Genomic DNA, 24616 nt, shown 5'->3' on the forward strand with positions numbered 1-24616 from the left:
CATGGAGAGGAGGAGTGGGGACACTGGCTCCAGTTCAAACGGCGGACCCCTCTGTTGGAGGAGGACCAGGAAACACTGTGCCTGGCCACGTAAACTCCTGAAACTGGTGGAGCCCTAGCTGACTGCTTCACATGGCAAGGTGGAGCCCAGCGGGCAGGTGAAGGCAGCGTTGAGCCTGTGGCATGTAGGCTGCTTGCAGATTGCTGCACTGAGGGGATGTCTTGCAAGGTGCTGGCAGACCCCCCATTGACTTTGGGGGTCCTTTTCCCGGGCTGCCGCCGCTACCAGTGGCTGCAGCACCTGGGACGCAGGGCCATCCGGACCCAAGATCCACATAGACCGTGGCAGGAGGAGAGCAGGCCTGAGGAAGACAACATCACCAAGGGGTGCCCCCCAGATCCAGGCAGGGCCTGCAAGTTGGACTGTGCGGTCGTTTGCCGTGGCTAGCCAGATTGAGGCTGCCTGATATCAGCATAACCTAGAACTAAGTGCCTACACATCAAGCACCTCTGCACCTCTACAGTGACTTGGGGATAAAGAGAGGAAATGGGCACTTCAATGCAGGAAGAACAGGAATGTGCATAACCCACAAAGGAGACCCATGGCAGGATGACATGGGCAGCATATGCAGCACCAGCAGACTGAGGGCAGCACCACGTCAGTGTGAACTTTAGATAGCACGAGCCAACACTTGGTCCGGTAGCTGACACTGCTGGGTGGGAGTAGTGGGGTGAGGCTGTTGTGTGTGCAATTCATCCGTGGAGATAAGGGGCCACCCCAGCTGACACTGGGACTATTTCTGGGACTGGATACATGTGCCTGCCACATAACACAGTGAGCCTAAGCACAGCAGAACTTCTACCCTCTGAGGTCACTCATCCTTGGCTGATGCCACTATTCCAGTTACAAATGCCTGATGACCACCATAGGGGCAAGGCCAAACAGGCAGTTATGGAGGCATTCATGTGCAAAGATTGAGGAAACGCAACTCAGCCACCCACATCTGCGGCGGATGGCACCACTTCATCATCAGTGAGTCAGCAGGGAGAGTGTCATATACTGGCAGCCGTTGCAGCATTGCAGACGTCTCTGAAACATAAATCGATGTGGTCATTGTGGACATCGGTATACTAAGACAGGATGTGCATTCTCTGGCCGATTGCCTGGGCACCGCATAATCACAGGTGTGAGACAACATGACCAACATAACGAACATTCAGTCTCAAGTACCTGAACTGATTGACAAAGTGTGGGTACCGGAGCACCAAGTCGAGGATGCAGAAGGGAGTACCAGGAGGAACAACATCAGAATCCTTGGCCTCCCTGAAGGAGAAGAGGGCAATGACCCAACATCATACATCAAAAATCTAGTCTTGCAGGAAGTAGGTCCTTGCACGCTAACGCAAGGTGTTACAGTCGAGCGTGCTGGTAGGTCCCTAGCTGGAAGCCCTCTGCCTGGAGCACCCCCCTGTCATGATGCCTACCCCCGGGGACCCAGACCAGGTCCAGCAACCCTGGAAGCAGGCATCAAGTTATTTTGAGCAAGCCCAAAAACCCCTGCTAGAGGCTGTTTGGGTGTGGTCCTGGCGCCTATGGCGCCAGGCTCATATGGAGAGTCAGTCCTGGCACCATAGGTGCCAGGCTCATAGAGTAGAACTTACCTGATGCAGACCATGCTGCAAGCTTACCTGAGGCAGCAGGGACTATTTTACCTAGGGACTATTTTTTTTACTCGGGTGGGGCTGGGGAGGAATACTTACCTGGGACTACTTTGGAGGCTATTTAAACCACACCTGAAAAGCAGCACAGGCTTCGCGTTATTCTGCATCCAGCAGCGTAACGCTCACCGTGCCTACAAGTCTGCATGCAGTCTTCTGCCACGCCCGCCTCGAGTTTGGAGCTCCTAGAAAAAGGGAGAAAGAAGGAGAAAAAGTTAGAACAAGAGCAATACCTTTGATCCTTACCTGAATTCCTGATCCAGCGTGCCTTCGAGCTGGAAGAAAGAAGTTATTTTATGTGCGTCGCCTCGCCTGCTGCAGCACCGCGCTGAACCCACCAGCCTTTGCAGCATCTTCACATTACACCGCATCCTCCTGCATGTTCCCGCTGCATTCCGGTACCTAAGGAGAAGACGAGAACAGCAAGGTGAGCCAAGGGAATACACAGAGGAATATTAGTTACCCCCCTATAGACTTACCTGATTTTACCACCGGGGTACTATTCCTCTTCACAGGTCGGCGCAGCTTCCACTGCATCTTCGCCGAACCCCGGCCCCTAATGGGAAACAAAAGGACAGTAAGGTGAAACAAAGGGACTATCAAGGGGAACCCTCCTCACCACAATAGACTTACCTGATTTTACCGCCGGAGGTATTATTCCCCGAGACTTCATACTTTCTCTCAGCGCCTGAATAAGGGAGAAAGCAACAGGTTACATATTGACATTATTTTATCGAACTGTGTTGGAAAATACAAATCCTTACCAGAACATTACCGGTTGCCACGAGGAACTCTTCACTAGGGTCAAGCTGCAACCTGCAAGGAATCGGACAAGAGTGAAAGTCAGGCATTTGAACTCTTACGAACTACATACTTTTCAGAGTCAATATTGTTCTGGAACTCACCAATTCCTTCGAGCCAGTGAAGCAACTGGTTATCAACGCGCCCCTGCGCTCAATGCGGGATGGAGAGCTCATCTTTTCAAACCATCAGGTGAGACTATAAGAGGGGACATCAAAGGTGATCTGTGGGGAGAACAGCGGGGTTGGGGGATTTACACTCAACTCCACGGGTGGTTAATTCCCTTTGTCCATTTGCAGAAGAATATTCCTACTGACCAAGCAAACGAAGTTAGGTGTGCCAGTCCAGTCCGTCATCTCGGCCCTACGTGTCACATTGGTGGAGACCGCAGCTGTCCAGTTCAGATCGACGCCTCTGTGGGAGCCAGGTGAGCGTAACAGAATGCAAAGCCTACCTACGAATTCCCACCCGGGCGTTATGGATATCTCAGAGACTGACCAATTGGCCCAATTACTAGGGGAACTGAGGGCTAAAGTGCATTCCGCCCATCAAGAAACCAATGCTCTTAGGAAAGAACTTGTTTTGTCAAAGGAGCGAACTGATGATCTTGCTAGGCAACTATTGCAAAGCCAGGCTGGACAAGCACCCCTACCTGGTTCCGGGGGAAATCCAGCTCCTGTGTTATCGAGTAACCCTGTGCAAATAAACCTACCAGGACATATTCCATTAGCTCCACCCGAACGCTTTGCCGGAGATCCCAAAAGGTTCGCTGTGTTTATGAACCAATGCCGCTTGCACTTTTTATGCAGACCTGGGGCCTTCCCAAACGATCAAGCCAAGGTAGCCTTTGTATTGTCATATCTCAGCGGCAGTGCAGCTGATTAGTCAATTCCACTAGTTACTTAGGATGACCCAATTCTTCTGGATTTTCAGGGCTTTCAAACGAGCATGGGAAGACTATTTGCCCGGCACTCCCAAGGACAGGCCCTGGATAACAAACTTTTGTCCCTACGACAGGGTAACCAGGACCTTCTAACCTACATCACGACCTTTAATAGGTTGATAGTAGAAACTGGATGGCCTGAGGTAAAACGAATCACGTTATTTCATCGAGGGCTTCGAGGAGATCTCAAGGATGTCTTGGCTCAAGTCGTGAACCCACCTCAAGACTGCGCTGAATATATAGACTTAGTGGTCCAGTTAGATCACAGACTTCAGAACAGAAAGGCTGATCGAGCCAAGTTTGAGAATCGGGTGTTGGTCAAAACCCACGCTAATCCCAAAGGAGCAGATGCTTCAGAACCCATGCAAATCGGAGCGGTTAAAGGACCCTTAACCCAGAAGGAAAGAGAAAGGAGACGGCAAATGCAATTGTGTCTATATTGTGGAACTTCTGGGCATTTTCTACGGGATTGCCCTGTAAAACCACCCAAGGAGGTGGTAGGAGCTGCTGATAAAAGCCATATGGAGTCAGACTAGGGAAACGACCACGCCCGACAAGCGTAGAGGTCCGCTTGCCGAGCTTGAAGAAGGATACTCAGACCTCGCATTTCATCATACCAATGGTCCTCGTAGATCCAGGGCAGCCATCACGTATGCACGCAGTAAGAGCATACATTGATAGCGGGGCCATAGGAAACTATGTGGACTATGAATTGGCTTCCAGGATGAATCTACCTCTCTGCCGAAAAACCACCTCAGATGTCATCACCACAGTCGATGGAACTGAAATTGCCTCTGGGCCTGTAACTCATTCCACCGCAGAGATGACACTATTGGGTCAGGATGGGCATCGAGAGACTATTGTGTTTGATCTAATCAAAGCCGCACAGTTCCAAATAATACTAGGGATACCTTGGTTGGAAACACATAATCCTTGTATTGATTGGCGAGAGAAGAGAATAACCTTCCCGGATTGTGCACAAACCTGTTACCCAAAGAAAAATCAGAACGCAGGCCTGGCCACAGTAACCACAGCAGTCATGCAACTACCTCCAGAATACCAAGAATTCCAGGATGTCTTCCAAAAAGAACAGGCAAACACCTTACCTCCTCACAGAACGTACGATTGTCAAATCGATCTCATACCTGGTGCACAACCCCCTTGTAGCAGGATCTATGCCCTTACGGAACCTGAGAACCTTCACCTACGACAATATTTAGACCAGTACCTTGCCAATTGCTTTATTCGCCCATCCAACTCCCCTGCATCTTCAGCTTTGTTCTTTGTGCCCAAAAAGGAAGGTGACCTCAGAACGTGAATAGACTACCGCGCATTGAACCAGATAACTGTTAAGAACCGATACCCATTGCCTCAGATCCCTGAACTACTAGACCAAGTGAAGGACGCTTGTATATACACTAAATTAGATCTCCGGGGGACATACCATCTGGTACGTGTAAAAGAGGGCGACGAATGGAAGACTGCTTTTTGCACTAAGTATGGGTTATTCGAATACCAGCTGATGCCTTTCGGGTTGTGCAATGCACCAGCAGCCTTCCAATACTTCATGAACGATGTCCTTCGTGAACTCATTGGCGTTTGTGTTGTCGTATATTTCGATGATATTCTAGTATACTCCTCTTCAGAATCTGACCATGTGTAGCACGTCCGAGCAGTCCTTGAGAAATTGTGCCAGCACAAACTATATGCAAAACTAGAAAAATGCGTTTTTCATGCCACAGAAGTTGAATTCCTTGGGTTTATCCTGACCCCAAAGGGAGTCCGAATGGACTCATGAAAGGTGGACGCAATCCTTAAGTGGCCATCACCAAGTTCAGTTAAAGGAGTACAAAGCATGCTCGGCTTTGCCAATTTCTACCGCAGATTCATCCCAGATTTTTCACATGTCGTACATCCCATCACAGCACTCTTGCAAAAAAATAAACGCTTTATGTGGACTGAAGAAGCTGAAAATGCCTTCCAAGAGCTGAAAGCGAAATTCACGTCTGCACCTGTATTAAAGCACCCGCGCCCTGACCTTCCATACATAGTGGAAACTGATGCATCCAGTCTAGCCATGGGAGCTGTCCTGTCTCAAAAGGACCCTGAAACTGGCCAGCTTCACCCAGTAGCATTATGGTCCAGAAAGTTCTTGGCACCCGAGTTAAACTATGCGGTCACCGACAAGGAGTTATTAGCCATTAAATCCGCCTTCAAGGCTTGGCGGCACTATCTTCTCGGTGCCAGGCATACCATTACTGTGATCACCGGAACTTACAGTATTTAAAAACAGCCAAGGCCCAATCGTCACGCCAACTCCGATGGGCATTGTTCTTTGCCGAGTTCGATTTCGTGATAACCTATCGACCAGGTTGTAAGAATGGTAAAGCAGGCGCCTTATCCCGAATAGGGATGGGAGAGGCAGAAGTGAACCCACAACCAGTACCTATAATTTCCGAACAAAGGATTCTTGGCATGAATACTCTACAGACACTAGAGGACATTCAGGTAAAGATCCAGCAACTCTTTGATCCTACAGCCCTGCAGGACTGGGTAAAGAAAGGCCCGGACTACTCTGTCACCAATGATCTGCCTTATTACCAAGGGCGGCTATTTCTGCCACACAAGGAACTACAAGAGCTAGTCATTTCTCGTTATCATGATACCCTAATGGAGGGACACCCAGGTATTGCAAAAACTGAAGCTAAAATTAAAAGACAATTCTGGTGGCCCACCTGGTGAAAGGATATTAAATTATTTGTGATGTCTTTTGGCATTTGAGCCCAAAACAAAAGTCAAAAGAAAAAACCAGCTGTACTCTTACAACCTTTAGACATTCCGCCTACACCATGGCACACCTTATCGTTAGACTTTATTACTGACCTACCTCCTTGAAATGGATTTAAATCCATTCTAGTTATTGTGGATCTTTTTTCCAAGATGGCCCACTTTATTCCTTTAAAAGGATTACCTTCAGCCTCAATCCTGGCCAAAGAATTCCTCGAAAACATTGTTCGCATACATGGATTTCCGTCCGTGTTGGTCTCTTACCGGGGAAGTCAATTCATTTCACATTTTTTTTTAAGAAATGGTGTCAACTGGCGCAAATCGACGTGAGATTATCGACCAGTCACCACCCCTAGACTGATGGTCAAACGGAGAGGACCAACCAGACTCTTGAACAATACCTGCGTTGTATGTTACATTAGACTGAGAGTAATTGGAAGGACATTCTTTGGATCGTCAAATATGCATACAATAATTCAGTACATACTGGAACTGGACAAAGCCCCTTTTATACCCTATATGGACACCATCCTCGAACCTCAAACCTTGGCTCACCCCAACACTTAGAAATGCCCGCAGTGGACCATCTACATGCTACGATTACACAAGCCTTTAAGGAGGCAACTGCACATTTAAAACAAGAGAAGGAGAAATATAAGAAAGATGCTGATCGGCATAGAATGATACTCCACAGTACCAGATAGGGGATCAAGTATGGTTGGCCCCAAAACACATACCTCTCAAGGGAACGCGGACCTTTAACCCTAGATATTTGGGACCTTACTCTATTAAGGCCATTATCAACCCGGTGGCCATCAAGTTGGACTTACCTGCTAATATGCAAATTCACCCTTTCTTTCATGTGTCACTTTTGAAGCCAGTGCAACCAGGGACAAGACTAACCAAGCCACCAGACCCCATTCTTATAGACGGGGAACTCGAATTTGAGGTTAAGAACATCCTGGACTCCAAGATGGTGAAGTCAAAACTTTTTTATTTAATCGACTGGAAAGGTTACGGACCACAGGAAAGGTCTTGGGAACCTAGTGACCACGTGCATGCACCTCGATTGGTGAAAAGATTCCACCGAAATTTCCCAGACAAACCAAAACCACAGGGAAGAACGACTTTAGGAGGGGCCTTGGGGGGGAGTGCTGTCATGATGCCTACCCCCGGGGACCCAGACCAGATCCAGCAACCCCGGAATCAGGCATCAAGTTATTTTGAGCAAGCCCAAAAAACCCTCCTAGGGGCTGTTTGGGTGCGGTCCTGGTGCCTATGGCGCCAGGCTCATATGGAGAGTCAGTCCTGGCGCCATAGGTGCCAGGCTCATAGAGTAGAACTTACCTGATGCAGACCATGCTGCAAGCTTACCTGAGGCAGACCATGCTGCAAGAGCTCCCAGCCAAATGAGGCTTGGAAGGGACTATTTTACCTAGGGATTATTTTTTTTACTCGGGTGGGCCTGGGGAGGAATACTTACCTGGGACTACTTTGGACGCTATTTAAACCACGCCCGAAGAGCAGTACACGCTTCGCGTTATTCTGCATCCAGCAGCGTAACGCTCACCGTGCCTGCAAGTCTGCATCCAGTCTTCTGCCACGCCCGCCTCGAGTTTGGAGCTCCTAGAAAAAGGGAGAAAGAAGGTGAAAAGGTTAGAACAAGAGCAATACCGTTGATCCTTACCTGAATTCCCAATCCATCGCGCCTTCGAGCTGGAAGAAAGAAGTTATTTTATGTGCGTCGCCTCGCCTGCTGCAGCGCCGTGCTGAACTCACCGGCCTTCGCAGCATCTCCACATTCCACCGCATCCTCCTGCATGTTCCCGCCACATTCCGCTACCTAAGGAGAAGACAAGAACAGCAAGGTGAGCCAAGGGAAGACACAGAGGAATATTAGTTACCCCCCCCATAGACTTACCTGATTTTATCACCGGGGGTACTATTCCTCTTCACTGGTCGGCGCAGCTTCCACTGCATCTTCGCGGAACCCCGGCCCCTAAGGGGAAACAAAAGGACAGTAAGGTGAAACAAAGGGACTATCAAGGGGAACCCTCCTCACCACAATAGACTTACCTGATTTTACTACCGGAGGTATTATTCCCCGAGACTTCATACTTTCTCTCAGCGCCTGAATAAGGGAGAAAGCAACAGGTTACATATTGACATTATTTTATCGAACTGTGTTGGAAAATACAAATCCTTACCAGAATATTACCGGTTGCCACGAGGAACTCTTCACTAGGGTCAAGCTGCAACCTGCAAGGAATCGGGCAAGAGTGAAAGTCAGGCATTTGAACTCTTACGAACTACATACTTTCAGAGTCAATATTGTTCTGGAACTCACCAATTCCTTCGAGCCAGTGAAGCAACTGGTTATCAATGCGCCCCTGTGCTCAGTGCAGGATGGAGAGCTCATCTTTTCAAACCATCAGGTGAGACTATAAGAGGGGACATCAAAGGTGATCTGTGGGGAGAACAGCGGGGGTGGGGGCATTTACACTCAACTCCACGGGTGGTTAATTCCCTTTCTCCATTTGCAGAAAAATATTCCTACGGGCCAAGCAAACGAAGTTAGGTGGGCCAGTCCAGTCCGTCATCTCGGCCCTACGCATCACATTGGTGGAGACCGCAGCTGTCCAGTTCAGATCGATGCCTCTGTGGGAGACAGGTGAGCGTAACACCCCCCACCCCCAGACTACTGATAGCCAAAATAACCAATCACAAAGACAGGGAGAGGATTTGGGTCTTTTCCACGGAGTCATGGATTATTGTGCGCGCGTCCTCAAAGCTGGCCACATATCCGGACTACGCCATTTTGGTGCAACGGCGCAGGGCAATGTATGACCCTACTGAAGAATGGCTACGGAGAGCAAATCTACGATACATGTTGATTTATCCTGCCAAGCTCAAAGTGCTCCACAATGGCAGGTCACACTTTTTTGAGGACACAGCAGAGCCGCACTCCTGAATGGACACACAAGGCATAGCACAGCATCCTGACAGGAGGAACAACGTACCATAGCATCCCGACACCACGACACAGAAATATAATTTTTCCTTCATATGTACTGGCGCAATGAAAGAGTAGCAAAGTGCAGGAGCAGGAAACATCAAGATAAAATAACACGGGGTAGGAGCCGGACGGCTGTCTCTTCATGCTGCTGTAACACCCCAGTTGACACTGTACCTTAAAATGCCCGATTCATGGCATCACGCTGCTGTACACAATCCGAGGGGGATGGGGAGGTAAAATTAATAACAACAAACATTTCCCCTTCCAGATGACAGAGATCAAACACGACGATAAGGGCAGAATGCTACTGGTACATGGGTTCCTCGAAAACAGGGAGTTGTGCATTATAAACACCTTTGCCCTCAATCACGATGCTACAACCTTTTTTAATTCACTCTACTTGAGAGCCACGTTGATCTGGGGTGGAGACTTCAACTACGCCCTTATCGTGGACAGATCAGATGATAAGTAATTGTAGCAAGTGAGGCCGTGTTTTTATTGAGCTTGATTAGAGGCTTCAGGTATATGTTGAAGAGCAGTGGGGAGAATGAGGATCCTTGAGGTACTCCACAGGTGGATTCCCTTGAAGTGGATTTGAAAGGCTTTATCCATACAGTTTCTGTTCTGTTTGTTAAGAAGGATTTAATCCATATTAGGGCTAGGTCAGTGATTCCTATTTCGTCCAATCTCCTGATCAGGATTTCATGGTTGACTGTGTCAAATGCTGCAGGAGTATTAGAGCTGTGTTTTTGTCAACATCTGCATTAGTCTTAAGATCGTGCGAGATTGAAAGCAGCGCTGTTTCCGTTCCTCTCATCGGTCTGAAGCCTATTTGTGCTTGGTCCAGCAGTTGCTGTTCTATGAATTCTTGTGTTATTCTATAGACATATGTTTTGAGTTTTTTCGCTGATTAGGGGATGTTGGAGATGGGTCTGTAGTTGGCAAGGTCGTCCAGCTTCCTGCTGTGTCCTTAAGGCGTGGTTTGATGTATGCCGATTTGAATGATCGTGGTAATTTCCCTGTTGAAAATGACTTGTTGAAGAGGTTTCTGTAGTATTCCATGGGCGTTCCTTTTGTGAGAATTGACTTGTGTATGTCCGTGGGGCAGGAATCCATGGGGAAGCCTGATGTGTTGCTATTGCTTACAAGCTTGACGAAGGTCTCCATTGATATTTGGGGGAATCTTTGGAGTTTGTTCTGGCAGTCCTCGAGTGGCTGGGTGGGTTCTATGGTGTAGTTTCTTGGTCTGCTTTGTATGATCTGTTCCATGGTGCAGATTTTGTTTTTGAAGTGGTCTGCAAGGTCATTGCATAATTTCATGGAGGGTATTGGTGTGTTCTCGCAGCCAGGTGGGTTTCTCATTTCGTTTATGATTTTAAATAGTTATTTTTGTGTGTGCGGCTTTGGTGATTCGGTCATAGTGGTATTTCTTTTTGGACTTACGGATTTCCTTTTTATATGAGCGGATTTGTCATTGGAGTTGTGATTTCTTCGCCTGATCATTGTTTTTCCTCCATTCTAGTTCAAGTGTGGTCTTATTTCTTTTCATGGTGTTGAGTAGTGGGGTAAACCATTTTGCTGTATCTCTTTTGTGCGATGAGGTGAACGGTTTTTCCTTGGAGATTTTGTTGCTTGTTTCCGGCGATCCAGTTATGAAGTAGTTCTATTTTGCTGTCAACGTTAGCTTTGTCCCGGGTCATTGTAGGAGCATTGTTGATTTCTAGTTGTTCTGCTAAGTTGCTGTCTTTGCTGGCCCTCCAGTTGCTTTTCAAGGTGGTCAGCAGTTTGTCGGGTTGTTTGTCTGTCATCATGGGTAGCGTGATTAAGGATTGCCAGGGGAATGTTATAAAACATATGCAGAAATAGTAGCAGAGATGCTTGAAGAGGCTTATGATGTGGGAGTGTTGCCCCAAAGCTTAAAAGAGTCAATCATAGTGCCTATCCTCAAACCCAGCAAACCCCTGCTAGACCGGCTCTTATAGGTCCCTCTACATGGTTAACCAGGACTGCAAGATCCTTACAGCCTTATCAATAATTAGACTTAAGAGAGTAATTGGGGCTCTGATACACACTGACCAAACAGGGTATGTACCGGGCAGGAACACTTCATGGAATGAAGACTTCACCACATGATAGACAGCACTAAACACCTAATGGTGGTCTACACAGTGGTCTCACTAGACGCAGTCAAGGCATTTCACTCAGTCACATTGGACTGGCTGCATGAGACATTGAGACATTTTGGCATCAGAGCAGGATTCTTGGGGTAGGTCAAGATGGTCTATACCTAACCCACTTCTAAGGTGAGGACAGGGGAGCAGATTTCTAAAGGGCGGGGACTGCATAAAGGAGTCAAACAGGGCTGCCCCTTGTCCCTGATTCTGTTTTTCCTTCCCCTTTAACAAATGGCTATGTTCCTTAGATTAGAAAATGTCAAAGCCGGTATCCCGATTGACGGGACCAGGCACCTGGTTTCATTGTATGCAGATGATATGTTACTTTACATTAGTCATCCTGAAGTCAATTTATCATACGTTCTGGTCATAATCTACCACTTTGCAAAGCTGTCTGGCATGTATGACATGTCAGAGGGGGGGCCATGTGGTATCTAGGCAGTACGAACTGTTTTTGAATAAACTCAGTAAGCCAGACCCAGCAATGCACGCAAATTAGGAAAGCGACCTGAGGAAGACAGTTACAGATGTTGAATGAACAAGAGTTTTGTTATAGACCAAAAAGGTCTCCAGGAATTCCAGATTTAAATTAACACAATTGTATATTGCACACTGCGCATATATGACCCACAGAGAATATCACTGTTCCGCTGAGCAGAAGACCTGAATTGCCCTAGATGTGCCCATGAAGTAGCAGACATTGTATCATTATGTACATGTTCTGGACTCCTCCGGTGATCAGACAGTTCTGGCAGGCGGTCGCAGATTATTCAACCAGGGGAGGAAAACAGATGCATACTTGGCCTCCTGATTCCTGCTTGTTAGGGTTGTTCGTGAGGGGGGGAAAGCACATGGAACACCTTACCACGATGAAGGACTTAATCTGTGTGTAAGCTAAACGCATGTAAGCTAAACGCACAATTGCAATGTCCTGGAAGTCGGCTGTGGGACCTACGACTGAAGCATGGTGGGCAGATCTAAAGCACTGGGCGGTATATAGCAGGATGAGAAAAGTAAGTACCAACGTGGATGGCTGGCGGGGCCGCAATGTTCGCCTCCTCGGATGCAAACCCCCAGTGCACGGATCCATTTTGGAGGAGCCATTAGCTGAGGTGCGACATAGATCACAGGTCATAGAATAGGGGGATATAATGGGGAGCTATTGGAGCCGCATCTAATGGCCTATACATGCTGAACTGCAACCATAAAAGCATTCATGTTGTAGATTGCAAGCATGTATGTCGTAGAACCAGCACACGCAAATGTTATTCACTTTGAATGTGTTTGGTCTCCTGAGAATTTGGTTGTGAAGTGTGGAGTGCAGAGAGGGTGGCTCAACAGCCATGGGTAAAACAAAAAGATGATGGCTAGAAGGTATTCAATTAATCATAACCACGGGCACTGCTCTGGGCAACCCTCCAGAACATCGTTTTATTGAGCCTGCAGAGCCATTACAGAACGGGACAAACCATATGCAAATCAGGCTTGCCCCTCCCCACCCCCCCCCAAAAGGTGGAGTCCAGCCCGAACTGTTAGGTCACATGCTTTATGCACAAGACCTCAAGCCTACAAAACCTCCAAAGCCACTGTTACCAAACCCCTGGTGTCCCTTTGTAGTGGGATGTCTGCCTTGGACTCTGCCTTTTCCGTTTGATGTCTTCTGTTTTTATGTTTGTTCATATTTATTATTATTATTATTTGTGGCTGTATGTTTTATGTTGCACACTGAGGCCCATGGGCATGTTGCGCTTTATAAGAAATAAATCAAATCAAATCATATCAAACAGACTGGCTTATGCGCCCATGAAAGACAAAGGCCCAATGAAACGTGCCTTGTGCTACTCTATCATGCTTTTAAATCAAGATTGGTACCTTTTGTTCAAAAATACTTACCCTTGTCTGATGCCTAGACTTGTCCAACCAGATCAGATCTGTTTTATGATGCATAGGCAAACCCTGACAACATCCGGCAGGTTTTAGATATAGTGGAACATCTTCCCAGTGGCTCTCTTAGCATTAGACACCAAGTCGCTGTTCCATTGTTTTAATTGGCGGATTTCTTCATAAGTATCAATTTGACTCTATGTTGATCCAGTTTAGATTGTCTAATTGCAAGCATCTATCTGCAATGATTATGGCAAACAGTCATCTTTCTCCTAAGCTTTTGATGCAATCGGGAGTGAGGTAGGGTTATCCCTCTCACCTCTGATATTCCCCTTAGCTATTGAGCCCGTAGACTAAGGGCCTCATCACGAGTTGGGCGGTAGCCCTTAAATGAGGCAGTAACAGGATTGGACCCCCAATGGACCCGATGGAAAATGGGGAGTAAGGTCTACCGGCCAACCCGTGATCCGGCAGTAATACCACCGTACGCTTGGGCGGTAGCACTAATAAAGTTGGGCGGATACCGCCCAACTCATGATGAGGCTCAGAGCCTGTAAGCAACATAGTAACATAAGGGCTTATCGACCACCCTGAATCATCATAAAATTACGCTGTTGATGATGATGCAATTTTTATGCAGAGCGATTTAAAATCCACGCTGACCAAAGTGTTAAACTAGCAGAATACATTTTAGACAGTATCAGAATATAAAATTAATTAAGATAACCACAAAGTACTAAACTTTAGTAAAACATGTCCACTATCCCACTTAAAGCAGGCTTTTCCATTTGCTTGGGAACGGAAATGTACCTGATACTACCACTTCAACATACCAAGGCCTATCCCCTATGTCGATGGTCTCAGCTATGATTAATTGGAAGCATCTCAAGCCTGGAACATAATGTTATGGCCTGCCACTGCTGCGTTTTACACGTACTTCCGGTAGAAATTCAGGAAAACACTGTGCATTAAATTCAGAGTAAGAAGGATACATTTATCTGGAAGGTCACTGGAATCTGGAATTGTGCTGAACATTTCACAGTGACCATAGTTCAGATAAGGGAGGCCTGTCAGCCCCAGAGGCGAGCTATGACTGCCGAGGAATTGTTGATTCACTCAGGGAAAGGCGCATCTCCTGAGATGGTTCCTGATTTGCTCTGTAAGGGGGAAAGGTGTTGAGTTAAGCCAATAAGGTCCCTTTCCTCCACTTTGCTATTGTAGGAACGCCATTTCACAATATAAAATCATGTTGCACGTTCCGCCCCCAGCACCAGTCTTCATGAACCCCCGTGTTCTCCTCAATTAACAGGGTATGCCTTTCTCCACTGGCAATTAGGGGGGGCTGAACATTTTAGGGCAGTTATGGCATGGGGGTACGCTACTGGATTTGATGGTAAGTATTCAGTGTCACAGGGGCCTATAGATTATCATATGCTCAACTGCGCCATTGGATAACACAAAGGGAAACTAGGAAAGTGGGGTCACAAGCATAAACTCCATTTAAAGTAAATAATATAAAAAAGTTACTTGGCTCAGCTGGACTCTTTGATTTATAAAACACTGATTCTCACTACCAATCATGACACACTGCTTCACGTGTTCAAATGGAAGAAGGAACTTGGATTCTCAATCTCAGAAATTGCACAGTTACACATATGGGTGGCAAAGTCATCACATGGAATTCAGTTGCCAGGAAATCATTACAAGATTTTTCTGCATTGGTATATGGCATCAACATGATTGTACAGGGTTTACCAGTCTGTGTCTCGCAACTGTTGGCAACACTGTGGTGCTTTTTTGCTCCCTAATGCTCATTTGATGGTTTTGTCCCCTGATACAATGGTTTTGGAAGAAGATCATGTCTCTATTTGAATGGGTAACAGAAATGTTTTTACCATGGGAGCCTTTGGTTGCCCTGCTCGGGGAAGTAGATGAAAACGAACATTATCCATTGCAGACACCGACGGCATAGGTTAAGAGACACATGTTGCTAGCAGCACCAATCTCCATAGGTAAATCCCCCTCCGATGGACACAGTTCGGCATCGCATAGGGTATCAGTTGGCTTTGGACAAGTGAATGTATTCAAAACAAAACAAGTTTCTTAAATTCATAGAGCTATGTTCGCCGTGCCAATGAAGAAGATGTACACAGAGCCTATTCCTGGAGTAAATATGGTGGGAAGAATGCAGGGGGTCTGAAGAGCTGCTAGGGTCAGTTCTCACTGTATGGCTCCATCCCCATTATTTCCATAAGTGTGGTTCAAATTGCCTGTGTCTTTTCTATTTGTACTATTCCCTGCCATAGAGTGGGTTCTTGAATGTCTCTACAACATGTGCTATTTTGCTGCCATGGTTTGTTTAGCTGTGTACTCTTCTTGCAGGCCAGCAAAGGGTGATGCCGTTCAGTTGGATGACTGTGGCCTCCTATGAACTAGTAGAGATGTGTTTGTTAGATCTAAAGCAGAATATTTGGCTAGGGAATAGAAAAATGGTTTCGCAACTGATACGTTCATTCAGTATTTCCAGAATTCTGTGATGTGTCATAAAACCTAAGAAAACGAGTTTTACAAAAAAGAATGTGGGTCAAAAACATGAACGCATGGAATAGAAGGGCAATTTTCAGTTCTCACCCAGGTCTTGGAGTCTTTCACATCAACTGCTTAGAGAGGCTTTGAAGGTCTTTGCAGTTTGGTATTTTGCAAAAGACTGGTTCAAGTGGCAAGGTTGCAGGTGTACAGCCTTTCCACAGGGTGCTACATCAACAAGCCCAGGGGTACAGATCCAGGAAGTTGACAGAGCTCTTAAAGGTTGTTTGGGATTTGCGCCTTCCGAGGCAGATAAAGGTTCAGACAGGGATCATTCTGTCTTCATGCAACAGAGATGCAGACTGGTTCCCTTGACAATGGACGGATCCATTGGACTGGTATCTACAGAATTTGCAGGGCATTCACAAGTTATGGGGACCAGTCAGATGGGATCTGTTTCTCTCCCGCATCCCGGCAGCCAGCTCCTGAGACTCTGCAGCTGAAGACCGGATTCGAAGGCATTGGTCATGGATGCTTCCCCCCAGGAATGGAATCAGGACACCTCCATTTCCACTGATTCCTCTTGTCCTGTGACATGATGGCTGTACATTGAGCACCCATTCATCTAGATCTGGTATGGCTTCCAAAGCCTTCCATGCTTGGGCACGGCAGGAAAATATTCTCAATTCACCTGATTGGTCTAATGCCTCGACATTTTTGTAATTTCTCATGTAAGCCTATTGTGCCTGCTTTGGCTGTAGTTTTAGCACAGGTTTGATGTTTGCATAATAGGAGCCTCCCTTCTTTACCATAGTAGATCGGATAGTCCAAGTAAGAGTACGACCGACAGTAGCGATTCTATTGGAAGTGCAAAGGTGAGTTATATCACTCCCTCCTTTTACAAGCTTTAAACTATTTTTTGTTTCTGTTCCTAGCATTCAGAGAGGATTCATTCAAGACCTTTTTTGAACTAAGGACCTCTGCAGACCTGTTCATGTTCTGCACCATTCATTGCCTTGTCCACGGATGAAAAAGCAGAAGTGTGGTGGGCATATATATACATGTGTATATATTGATCACTGGCATAGCAAGCACCCCGATAGGCCGTATGATGCAGGGCCCCTAGTGCCAGGAGGTGGGGGGGGGGGGCAGCAGTAGGATGATTTTTCCTACTAGTTATCACCAGCGATGGTTTCGTAGAATGCGGTGAAAGGATAAAGCAGTCATGTTCGGCTCAGCGCAAGCCTCACACCAAAAGCGGAAATATATCCAAATTGGTATAGATGACTCATATTTTGCAGGCATTTTATTGCTAGGGAGCATATTGTGACAAATAAAAAACCACAAAAATGATGCCCAATACTGGACACTCCCGTCCCCTGCGCACCTTAATACTGTAAATACAGCTAGAAACAAAGTTTCAAGAAGCATTGTATGTAGTATTAAAAATATATATATATATATATATATATATATATATATATATATATATATATATATATATATATATATATTTTACAACGAAAGTAATCAAGATTGCATTCATGTAAAATTGATGAAGCTTCTTTATTTTCAAAAGCTGATTGCCCAATGTGTTTCAGGGACACTCTGCCCTTCTTCAGGGGCACAACTGTAAACATAATCATATAAGAAAATGTAGGCTCAACATTCTTTCTCTTATGTTCTTTTTCTTATGTTCTTTATAGTACAGAACTAATTATAAGAGTCCATCACTCTAGTACCTAGTTCTTATTTTAATAGAACACTGCTCAGTGACTAGGGTCTCAACTCTAAAATCAAGAGTGTAGTGGTGACCCTCCACCAATACCGACAATGCTATTATGCTCTAGCTAACCACTTATTTCATGCAACCAATAGCATACCCTCTCTTAGCCAAGTACTACACCAATGTTTAAACCAGGAGAAACTAATTATTTTATTCCACCAAGTACTTCCCCAAGCTCTCCAATTCTCCAGCGCACAGAGCAAAGCATAAACATCCAGACCTACCTGGCCTGTGTGTTGGCAGCCAGTCCAATTCCCAAATCAAATTAATAGGGCAGACCCCTCACAATAACCTACACATGTCCAAAAATAAACAGAATTATAATCTGAAAGTAAACACACATAAAGTATGCAGAAAATACACGATTAAGTAACCTATTCAATAAATGGCTTCCCATTGAATATTCCGTAAAACATACCTCAAAGTTATCCACAAAAGTGCATTTAATAACGTTCAAAAATCTACTGCCCCAGCAGTCGACAACTGCTAAAATGAGTTAATACCTGAGGACACGTCGGCCTCACTATAATGTTACAAAGGAGTGTGAGAGCCCCTCTACTGAGAACGAACATGGGTCAAATGCCCTGTTCTATGGCATTGCATCCACTCAGGAGGGTCAACAACCACATTTTAGCTCCCTGCACCCTTCCCAGAGGAGAAATACCCATTTGCATTTCATTCTTTGTCCCACCCACAAGGGCAGTCCAGCACTGAAATGCTAAGCAATTCTCCTCTGAGCCAAAGTACCACCAGCAACCCCAGACAGGTGTTTCGGCCGTGTTGGGTCTCCTCAGTGAGGTGAAGCTGAGCCTCTCTAAGGCACAGTGAGCAAGGGGTCACTATACTGTTGACTCACGCCTGCCCTCCACATGCGGGGAAAAACGCTGCTGGTTACATTGGCTCAATCTAAACAGCGAAATATATGGCACTCGTTGGCAAGTCCCACAGAGCTACGCTTGCAACAGCAACCTCCCATTATCGCCTGAACGTCCAAAAAGAAAGTAAGTCCCTCCTTTACTTACCGTTACCCCACTTCCTCAATCTTGTTATATTCAGAGCTGTATGTTTGAGTCTGCACTGCTTCGTATGAATATTACCTTTGGGACAGTAATGTTGTGGCATCAAGAGCTGTGCACTTTAGCTTGCACTGTTTTTATATTTTTATGTATATTAATATAAGCCAGGATATAGAAGCAGAACAGTCTATTTGTTACCAGTAGCAGTTGAGACAAGGGGGCCACTTTGGTGAGATTAATGTCATTGCATTACATAATGCTCAACACCACCTGTGTGGTATCAGGTATGGACTGTAGTGCCTTGCTGCACCATAATACTCTAAACTATATGGACTATAGTGTATTTTTGAGGGTGACCTATTGGTTGATATCATTTTCTGTTCTTTTTAAAGAAATGATGTGTGGGCATTCCATTATATTGTTTCTTTTTTTTACATCAATGATTATCAGTATTGATGGAGTTTGATATTTAAATCACAGTATGTGAATTAAATGTACCTATACGTACGTATTTGTGACTATGTATTAACTGATCGTGTTTAGCTGATAAAAAAACACGTTTTTGGAGATGTCTACTCATTGATTGTGGTTCTCGGTCGAATCATCACACTTTATCTGCCCCTCTAAAGTATGTTTTTATTTTTATTACTTATTTTCACTTTTTGCTAGTATCATCACGCAGGGTTTTACTTTATTGAGGGTTGGGTTTGTGGTGTATACAGGGACGTCATTTATGGGTCACCGGGGGTCGCAATTGTGACCTCTGAGGTCTCCCTTGCGACCTCTGTGGTCTCCCTTGCGACCTCTAAAAAAAAAATGTTCAAAAAAATTCTATGTGGCTCTTTACTTCTGGAGTGGCTGGCTTTCTTGTTCAGGCCCCTTAAAAAAAGAAGAAAAATAAGAACAGGAGCACCACAAGTCTAACACTTTCAGCACTGACCCTAAATAAGAAAGAATATGAATAACAAATAATGTGTCTTTCTGGAATTCTATACAATAATTGCTAGACTCATTAAAGGTTTATTTAAGGCACACTTCAGGGGGTGAGTCACTGATTTAGTCTGTTCTTAAACGCCTCAACTCAGCCTTTGATCCTTCTGAGGTCGATAAATGAGTACCAAAACAGGTTGGGTGATATTGGGTGTATATTTTTCTATATAAAGTGCTTAAGCGTAAGTGCTATATAATAACACATCATTATCATTTGGTCATGGACGTCTGCTTGCATTCACAGTAATTTGGTAATGTGGGCCTATACACACTGATCTTAAGGATACATATGGCGATCCATTCTTATATGAAATGTTCATCACATTATAGTGATATCGTAACCATATTTTTCGTAGTGTACAATGCTATGTGATGCCACTTCCTGTTTTGTCAACGGGTGAAAGGTCGTGTTCCATCGCTATCTGCGATATCACTTTGGGGTGGGGTCAAATGACATCACTTGCTGTGATGTCATCAGAGGGTCAAGGGTCGTGTGATGTCACTTCCGCTACCCCTGGCATTTTGGTGAAATGACGTCCCTGGGTGTATATTCACTTTGTAGCTCAGGTTAGGCGCGTTCCCATTGCAAATCGCAAGAGCACATACATATTATAATTGAAGGAATTAACATTGCCATACAAAATGGCATTATGGGGGATATGGCATTATGGGGGAGATCAACGGGAACGCACAGAGGTAAGCCGGTCTTGAGTTTCCCAGTGCACTGAATTTCAAGGGCTTTGTTGCGTTGTTTACTCACCTTAACTGCACTTCAACTAACGATTTTTCTTGGAGAAAAAAATATTAATATATATGTCCACCAAGAGTGTGTATGTGTATATATATAGAATATATATACACACAATCTCTTGGTGGACACTTAGGAATTGAAGAGTAGCAGGAGGCATTGTGGGAGCAGTCGTTTTTTTTTCACAATATACATTTATCTTAGTCCTATGGAGCTAAAAAAGTCGAAATTTAAAAAAAAGAGTCCTCCGTCACTTCAATAGAATCAGGACTGTCTAATGTGCCCTTAGTAGAACTAACCGCTGTTTTGGTGCCAATGGATATGAAATGATTTCTAAATCTGGCCTAATGGAGTTGAACAAGGGGTGGCGCATAGATCCTCAATCTGTACTAATCCTCCCTTTAATTGCATGTCTTAAGACTCAGCAAATTCTTTACAAGTTTCCAAGTATAGCATGAGAAATGAATGCCCTTTTTCTTTTCCGCACATAAGAACTCTCCTGACTACAAAATAAAGAAGTAGCCACTCTTAGCGAACATTGAGTATAGCAGCCTGCCTTTCAAAATGGCTTTGCTATCTCTTTCTGGTCCCAGCTGAATTCTGCTCTTTGTGAAAAGGCTAAAATGGTACATCTGCTTAAACACTCAGGCAATCAGAAACCCAAAGGGAATGCCTAAATTGGTCAACCGGCCATATATCTGAATTTGTTGCTGTATTTTTTCACAAATTATTCAAAATGCACTTAACCGTGTTTTGAAATTAAAGTATACACCAAAATGGAAGTATGTAAACATTTGTTCATATTTTACATTAATAAAGATAACATTCTAAACATGCTTACACGTTTTATGTATGAACTAAAAGTGTAATTTATATGTCATTTGTGTATGTTACTTTTATTTCAGATATCATTGTTCTCATCGCATCCGTGGCAGTTGTTTCTGCTGGAACTCAGGGTAACATTTTTGCAACGTCAGCACTCAGAAGTCTTCGCTTCCTTCAGATCCTTCGTATGGTGCGCATGGACCGGCGAGGGGGAACTTGGAAACTCTTAGGTTCTGTTGTCTATGCACATAGCAAGGTAGGCGTCCTGCTTCTGGGTTCTCGTGGTGATGGTGTTGCGAAATGCAGAAGCGGAAAGCTTGTTTGTTGAAGTATCAAACTTTGGATCAGCCACATTTTTCGTGACCGCACCTTCACCAGGTTCATTCATCATGCTATTTAGAGTGCTGTTTAGAGTGCCATGTCTTTGCAACAAGTTTTCAGTAGTTACACCCTCATAGTTACAGGCCCATGAATGTACACCCAGATCTGATGGAACATGGACCCTCAAAGGTGCCTACCTGAGGGCAAGCTAAAGTGTAGCTGAAGCAGGGGAATGCAACCTTTGGCTCTCCAGATCTTTCGGAATACGACTCCCATCAGCCCAAGCCATGCAGTCAATGGTGATGGATCATGGGGGTTGTAGTTCAGAACTAGAAGGTGCAAACCTATGGGGTAAACTAAGCCTTTAAGTGACTGATGGAGTCAAAGTTCAGAAATCATGACATACGCATGAAGTATGAAAACTCCGTTGTAGACAGGCAGGGAGTGCTACACAGGGCCTCATTATGAGCATAATGGTAACAGTAAAAACATGTGCAAGCGCACTTTTCACCGTGGTCCTTGTGCACAGAGTGTAAAAAACTGTTTTGTTATGTTTGCGGGGTGTAGAGGGGGCATGTATCAAAATGTACTAATCCATCCCCCCATCCACTCGCCCACCATGCAGGCAAAGAAGCGATGGATTCCTATGAAATCCACATTTTTTTGCACCTGCAAAAACCAGGTGGATTCCACAGGAATGTATGTAAATGCCGGCCACCATGCACGTGCATGGCAGGTGTATTTTACGGTCCCTTTTGAGTGTAATTCTAACACGAAAACCGGTGTTAAACGCCTACCTACTTAGTAGTTGGGATCACATGGTTATTTACGGTATGGTGGTCGATTGACAGTGCTGCCTTGGGTAACTAATTAATTTGTGCACCAGAAAGTACTTTCTATGCACCCTCTGTTTTTACCAGTCAAAATGAGAACCTAAAGAGTGAAAATGCATTTCTGCACAGAAAAGCCTCGTTTGAAATCCCCTAGTATACGAATAAGGAGGTAACTAAGAAGATGTGTTAAACATTATATAATGTATAGATATGATGGAGGCCATCCTTCCTTGTTAACTTCTCTCATAAACGCACTTGGATTTGGGTTTGGATGTTGAGCATCGGGAGGTCACATTTTGCAATTCCTTAAACGGAGGAGTGCGCGCAAGTAGTTCGGTTCAACTGGACTTTGGGATTTTGCAATCGAGGTTCAGATGGGCAGTGAGGCCAGCAATCGGGTGACTAGTGGAGTTAGTTAGCAATAATTACCACACCAGTTTAAATACCGTGGAAAAGACAGCTGATGAAATAATAATTTCCGGGTTATAAATCTATACGTCATAGTTAATGTAAAGAAAACTTAGCTATAAATCGACTAAAGCTTTTTTTTGCACGGTTGGACCTGCAAATGAACTTTCTGCATTTACATCAAGTTTAAACGAAGAGGGTGGACACCTGGGATTACAGTGTGGATAAAACCATTGCTGCATCATAATGGATTTACAAAAGCAATCCCATTGAAAAAGGCCCATTGTGTCTTACAACAGAGGCTTGTGCTTTCACCACGCAGCCTGCGAGAAACTGCCTCCACCTGGGGTGCAGAACTCCCACATGCACCGCTCTGTTGCTCAAGAGGCACACACCTTCCCCCGCCACAGTTTCCATCCAAACTCACGAACAAGGTGATGGCTCCCACTTGCTGTTTGAACAAGCCATCACCATCAACATTTGGTAAGAGGCTGTACCGACCGGTGCCTCAGTACCTGTTGTCCGTACGTAGCCCTCAATCCAAGGGGCCCCTTTATGGGTTACATGACTGACCCGCAAAGCTAGCAGGCATCACAGGTGCTTGCACCTTGAGGGTGGCATTCATTATAGAGACTGATCAGTACCAATGCGGGTCATTCAACTGGCTTGCATAATGTGTGCTTGCTAACGCGTGTGGTGCGTATAATACAATCCTGGTAGTGATGTGCAATCATCCATCACCTGGTGTTACATCTTTTGCAGTACTGCACAGTTAGACCAGGAGATTACTGATTGTCTTTTACAATCAAGCCCATAGCCCTATCTGATAACTATCAATGCTTCAATTGATGAGGGCAAGAGGGTACTGATGGAGAAAGCTGTGTCAGCCAGTAGCTCTGCACCAAGAAGTTATAATCAGCTAATAGCTGGTGCATCTCCACCCAGTAGCCTTCAAAGCACCTAGCACCCAAAGCCTGACTGAACAAGTGACTGGTGAAGTTGATGCTCACTTGCAAAGGGCTTCTGGAGCTTCTGCCAAGACCTCCAGCCTTGACCAGCCCAACTTCACCATCAAGAGGCCATTTGGTAGCACCTAGATGCACCCATTAGGCCAATACCTGCCTTACCATCCATTCTGCGGGCCCAGGGGTCCCAGGGCTTTGGCCGAATTGATTCAGCAGTGCGGCTTGGGAAGAACGGAGCCACAAGATCCCCGCCATGTTTCATGCCAGGGACGCACTTGTGCATTGGCACCTCCTCGTTTGGTCGCATTACCATTCACGTGGTGAACTTAAAGCCTTTGATGGCCTACTCCTTGAGCACCAAGACACCCCTCTTTCTCATGATGTACCTTCCTCCCACCCTGATTTAGTTCATGTAGGGGATGTGATTCTTAAGCTCTTTTATACAATATGCTGTGCTGGTGGTCCTTGCTTCTCCACCCCCCACCTTGTTTACTGGCTTTGCCCTACATTTGCTCTGTGCCCCAGCCTTTCTCTATATGTTATGTGGCCTTCATACCATGGATCCGTCCCACTTTTTTGTTCCTCATTTTTATTACCGCGCTACAGCACCCTCCCGCCCTTGTGTGTCTGGTATAGAAAACCTCAAATATAATAAATACATTCATTTGTAAGTGACGTCACTGGGCAATGGTCTAGGATTATTACCTTTGCGGGGAGGTCCTTGTGGTAGCTACTTCGGTGTGCATTATGTTTCTGTGCGCAAACCATCATGCCATTCGGTCAGAAAACAACAGAGGAGATGTAATGATGGGCAGCTGTCTCCGGGGATTCATAGTGTCAATGCACCCTCTATCATGAATGTTCTTAAAGAGTTG

General features: G+C 45.4%; 1 protein-coding gene across 2 annotated transcripts in view; it reads left to right on the forward strand.

The window, feature by feature from the left end:
• Nucleotides 1-24616, forward strand: part of KCNQ5 (potassium voltage-gated channel subfamily Q member 5) — a 1047762-nt gene that overhangs the window by 611243 nt on the left and 411903 nt on the right. For both annotated transcript variants that reach the window (XM_069606244.1, XM_069606245.1), the window contains exon 4: nt 21295-21470. In XM_069606244.1, coding sequence (XP_069462345.1) covers nt 21295-21470 — 176 coding nt within the window. The remainder of the gene's footprint in view (nt 1-21294; nt 21471-24616) is intronic.

Source organism: Ambystoma mexicanum, chromosome 4p (assembly GCF_040938575.1).
Source record: "Ambystoma mexicanum isolate Mex_15411 chromosome 4p, UKY_AmexF1_1, whole genome shotgun sequence".
Taxonomy (NCBI): Eukaryota; Metazoa; Chordata; class Amphibia; order Caudata; family Ambystomatidae; genus Ambystoma; species Ambystoma mexicanum.